The 5,679-nt window shown below is 33.7% G+C and overlaps 1 protein-coding gene across 5 annotated transcripts in view; it reads left to right on the forward strand.

The window, feature by feature from the left end:
• The window catches only part of LOC108686020 (hepatocyte nuclear factor 4-gamma), a 40,413-nt gene extending 35,041 nt beyond the window's left edge, over positions 1 to 5,372 (forward strand). For 3 of the 5 annotated variants that reach the window (XM_018191065.1, XM_018191073.1, XM_018191090.1), the window contains 2 exons: positions 2,210 to 2,371; positions 3,139 to 5,372. In XM_018191065.1, the coding sequence (XP_018046554.1) occupies positions 2,210 to 2,371; positions 3,139 to 3,611 (635 nt within the window). In that variant the 3' untranslated portion in view covers positions 3,612 to 5,372. The remainder of the gene's footprint in view (positions 1 to 2,209; positions 2,372 to 3,138) is intronic. The other 2 variants (XM_018191081.1, XM_018191098.1) reach the window with 2 other exon arrangements.
• Positions 5,373 to 5,679: the final 307 nt, after the last annotated feature.

Here is a 5,679-nt window from a genome sequence, read left to right on the forward strand (position 1 = left end):
TCCAACAGCATGAATATGGTTTCTTATCAAGCGAACAAAGATATCTTGACTACCATCATCAAAAGTCGTCAATATTAGAGCGTCCTTTTGCGCAGTCTGTGTTAACATATTTTCTCAAGAATCGTGTATGCTTGAAAGAGAATCTCTTCTTCTAAATAGCCGATTCGATGACAACCTTCACCTTTTCGCTTACGTAATTTCGTCATTCATGTATATGTGTCGCTGATACCACGATTTATTCGATAGTTGAGCGCTTACGTGACGCGACGCTTTCTTCGCTAACGTTATATCCTGTTTCACCATGATCCCGTAATAAAACTCTATAACCACATATCAATTTTAATTAGTGATTTCATCCATTAGAGAAGGAGAAGAGTTTCTTGAATGAAAAATACAGTTAGAGAGCTAACGATTGCTTTCATTCGTTTAAATAGTTTTCTTCTTAATAAATACGTAAAACGCGCCAACAATTTCATAATATTTTATGATATTTTAATATTTTATCGTAAACACGTAGGTCTTTCCTCGCATATCGGATCTATTTGGTGAGTCGCGAGATATAAAAATATCTCTTGAATATAAAATTTCTCTATTTTCTTATTTTCTTCTATTTCCTTTCCGAATATATCAAATTTGAGATGATTATGTTGCAATTATGTTAATGTTTGATTATATTTCCATATTAGTGTAAGTTTTAGATTTATCTAATGTGTTACAAATATACACGTAATTCTAACCGCCTTATGCGTTTTTGTATAAGAAGCACGAAATCATTGAATGGGAATTAATTTTACTTAAACCCCTGAAACTTTTTTACATTGATGACATGTTTGATTGTTACAGAGAGAGATTTTGCTGAAGTATCTAAAAATTTAAATACAGATATAGATTGATATTTGAAAATAATTTTGGCGGAGCATCAAAATAATTATGTAGGACGCTTAAACTAGCTGCTAGAATGTCAAAATTTTTTGTGATCTTGCTCATCATACTTGAGATTTCTATGCAATTATTTTATTTTTAATAGCCTAACAAAATTATTTTTATATATACAGCCAAATGTTTAGATATTTCAGCAAAATCATACTTTCATGTAATCATCACAATGTATCAATCTAATTGCTAAGTCAGAATAACTTTGTAAAACAGATGGTTCTCGTAATGCAATATTTTTTTTTCGTTCAAAATTTAACAATGTTTTGCTTTACGAGGACAAATTGTTGTCATATTATGCGACAATAAAAGGAAAGCCATATTATGTCATCTATCTGTTGCGAGCTGATCGTATTTTGCAATGTAAAACATTTTCGGACGATATGTTATCTCTCTTTGTTATTAACTTTACTTAATGGAAGAAGGTTTGATGTTGAGGGCACGCGCAAAGCGACTCATTGAAAATTCGAAATCTTTTTAATTACGATAAATGCGCGAGTAAGCAAATCTTATCATACCATATTTTATCAACAATTAAATTTCAACTTTACGCTGAGGAATAACAATAATAAAATTTAAATTGAAATTGTAAGTAAGATCCAGATTGTTGATCTGAATAATTAATTACTCAAAAGTACGAGTGTCTGCAAAGAACGAGTATTTGAACAAATTATTGAATCTTAATATTCAAAGAAGTCTGTAATTTTCTCAGCTACATTCGTAATCTTAATTCATATCGCGAAAATTTGTGCTTATTTTATAACATAATAATGAATCGCAACGCGCTGATAATTTATTATTTTATTAACTAAATGTTTCGTCTGTTTTCGTTGCACGATTATGGGGCTTAGGTGGTTGACTGAGTCCGGAATTCGTATGTTGAGTATGTCACTTTAAAATGCATGTCAATGCATGAACATCAATGTTTGGTTTGGCGATATCTATTATAAGTTGATGCAGAAAGTCCTTAAGTATTTATCCATTCATATTTATCATATAAGATCAATATAAGATCAAAAATAAATTTGTAGCAAAGTTGTAACTCTTTTTTCATTCAGGAAAAAAATTTCAATTTTTCAATTCCCTTTCAAGAAATTTAAAAAATAAGATCTTTATTTATTTGTTATGAAATTTGACGGAGGAACGAATCTTTTATGCACCGACTTATAATTAATATTTGCAAGGTGCAGATATTCTTTTTTCCTTTTTTTGTTCCATACCGGACTCAGTTTCTATGGGATAAACGAAGGAACAACGGTGTAATCGCGTCTATCAGTAATATCATTGCAATTTGTAGAAGGAAGCAATCAGCAGGACAACCTGGACATCAGTAAGGTGGGCATCAGGGTGATGGACGAGCTGGTGAAACCGTTTCAGAAGATCAAGATCGACGACACGGAGTTCGCTTTTCTCAAAGCCATCGTGTTCTTTGATCCGAGTGAGTTCCGTTTAGAAATTTGAAAGATCACCCCGTGACAATTCGATGATCGCAATTTGCAACGCGGAATATCAAATAGAATAGAAAATATTATCAATAGATGCAATAAATGCGTGCTGTTAATGTAGATCGAATACGATTCGCTCGCCACAATCTCTACGTTCTTGTGGTCAATTCGGTCTCGTTGAGGCAATCACGTCTCGCGATTTCACCAGGCTTTTATAAACGACGCAAATCATTACTTATTTATAGATATTAGTGATACAGAGAGAAAAAATCGCGTATCTCTCACATTGATGAATCGAGATTTAATAAACCGATTAATTTAGTATTACATCATGATATCTTTATTCAATATTCAAATATTACGTTAATTTATAATTAACGCGATTCAAAGTTGAGAATCGTAGCGATTAAACTCTTAATTACGTTTGTCATTTTTCGATTAATATTCGAAAGATTGACAGTTCTCCTGTCGAAAATCGATTGCTATCAAAATTGTTATTTGTAATACATTCTTTAAAAGAAAATAAAAATCATTGTTATTTGATCTCTCTGCTTTCTTCTTTTTCAAATCGGAGAAAATGAATGCATACATCTAAAAAAAAAGAGTCATTAAAATCTTAAGCGGTTAGCTGGAGATTTTTTTCTATCAACTGTAGAATCGGAGATTCCTTAAAAAATCAGCTGAAAATCAAAGAGTTGGCAATCGTAATTTAATAACAATTAATAATACTTCTTCCTTATATATTCCCCATATTTTGCAGACGCGAAAGGACTGAGCGATCAGAAGACAGTTCGAGAGCTGCGCCACAACATCCAGATAAAGCTCGAGAATCACATCAGTGATCACCGTTGCGATTTACCAGGTCACTTCGGCGATATTTTATTGATGTTACCAGCTCTACAATCAATTTCATGGCAGATGGTCGAGCAGATTCAGTTCGTTAGGCTGTTCGGTGTAGCACACATCGATAATCTACTTCAGGAAATATTCCTGGGCGGTACCACGTCGGAGATGAACGGCACTGCTACTCCCTTACCGATCTCGAACACCGCGCCGGGCAGTTACATGAGCAGCAACGAGAGTCCCAGCAGTCCCTTGACGCCGGCGAACACTGGTGACTTGAGCCCGCAAACCGATCAGATGCCCGTCATGATTCTGAGGGATCTCACGCCGAACCAGGACTTCAGATACTTCAAGCAGGAGCCCAGCCTCGAGCCCGAGACCAGCTTCTGACTAGCTTGGGGAACTGAGCTCACCGTTGGATAGCCAACGATTCTGCTCAAAAATTGTTGCTCAATTAACAAAACAGCTCGTATTATGTTAGTCGAATCAAATGTGATTATTGATCCGAAAAATAAGAAAAATAAGATGAAGTGAAAGAGATGAAAGATCGATATATGTTGTGCAACATATGAGAGGAGTAGCACGAAAATATCCAGATTTATACGATTGTATTTTAACGGCGCGGCAGTGATCACGTTTTCTAGTTGTGGTTCATTAGCCAAAGCCTGCTCACTTGTATAGATAACGATTGATCGCTAATCAAGATGAATGTGATAATTTGATAAGCGATAAAATCGTGTCTTGCCACTATTTTACTTGCTATTACTACTGTCGTGACAGTATTCGGATCGTTTCTAAAAGGCCAGAAAACGAGGATACACGTGTACTGCAATAATAATCGTGCAATTGACAATAATAATTCCTAGGTAGCATTGAACATTCCCAATCAGCCAAGTATATTGAAACAGCTTTATCAAAGTATCAAATTTTGTTAGCCGAAAGATTACAAATCTGATGTAGAATTATCTGTTACATCAGATGCTCGCGTTGTGCGACATCAAAATGCCACAAAAAAATATAATTGCAATATTGCTGAAATGTTCCATGCTATCTCGATCATTAGCGACCAATTTGGAGCAGGGATTGAAATCGATGCAATTGGATTTCTGTTTGCAAAAAGTATGCAAAAGGAAGGATTCCTTGCTTTATCATAATTGATGCAGCATTTTTATTGTGTAACTAATATTAATAAAGATTTTCTGTGACGATATCGAAACTCGAATTCACCGAAATAAGATCGGTTTCAAACTCTGATTTAGAGAATAGAAAGTAAGGTTATATTCGATTATTATATTTTTATACATAGAATTAAGTTTGCAAATCGAGTTAAGTAGACGGAAATAATAGGAAACATCAAACATTGATGTAACGAGAAATACATATATATATTTTTTTTTCTACTGTTCTGTTCATTCCGAATTGAATGAACAGCGTTGTAATTCGTGATGTAATGTAAATAGCATGATGCAGCAACGTAATAATATGTATAACATTCCAAGTAGAGGTATCAAAGCAAGCGTTATAAATAGTCTTAAAATAGCTGATGGGACGCGCTAATGTAATCATCGAATGTGGGTCCCCTGCAAAATGAAAAGTGCGCCATTGCAATGCAATTTACCGTTAGTAGCAATAGTGATGAGGAGTGCACAGATGTCGGCCATTTTGTGTGTGCGAACGTCAAGCATAAGCCGGCACGATGGCTGTACCTAATAAAAAAAATGGCTAGTGCATCTTGGGTGCCTTCGATTAAAGAACACACATGACATGGTTTGACACAGTTCATCATTACATTTTTATTGTTTATCAATGTTAAACAAGGATAAGAGGATCACCATGTTGTACTGAGTCGCCTTGTTGGAAGGCATCCCTTATCGCGGTGTTAGTCTTTAGTTTCATTTTAAAATGTCAATGCTGACATATATGGCCGGATAGAAAGCAATAGCATAATAATCAGATAATAAGTAAAGTTAACGACGTAAAGAAGTATAATGAGTACAGATTATTATGAGTAATACAAAAAAAAATGTCTATTGTATAAACATCGATCGCATAATGATTTGAGTTATAATTTTTACAAAGTTATAATTACGCGAGAACAATTGTGAATCATGAGAAAATTTCGTGCGAATATGACGGATTAACGAATCGCTTCCATTTTCGAAAGCATCCGATTTGAAAAGCTATTACGAATCTTGATCTAAAAAAAATTTATATAACTATATGCATATATATATGCATTATAAAATAATGCATATATATGCAGTAGATAATAAAAATTTGCAAACAATTTTATTTGCAACTGTATATTTTCTTTGTTTATATAAATTCAACTAATTTGACTTTTGCTTGTTGCAATAATTTTATGAATATGCGATATTTACATTATATTCTGTATGGTTTCTCATGACATGTATCCAGTGTCAAACATACACACATATATATATATATATATATATAT

The sequence above is a fragment of the Atta colombica genome, unplaced genomic scaffold (genome assembly GCF_001594045.1).
Source record: "Atta colombica isolate Treedump-2 unplaced genomic scaffold, Acol1.0 scaffold100, whole genome shotgun sequence".
Taxonomy (NCBI): Eukaryota; Metazoa; Arthropoda; class Insecta; order Hymenoptera; family Formicidae; genus Atta; species Atta colombica.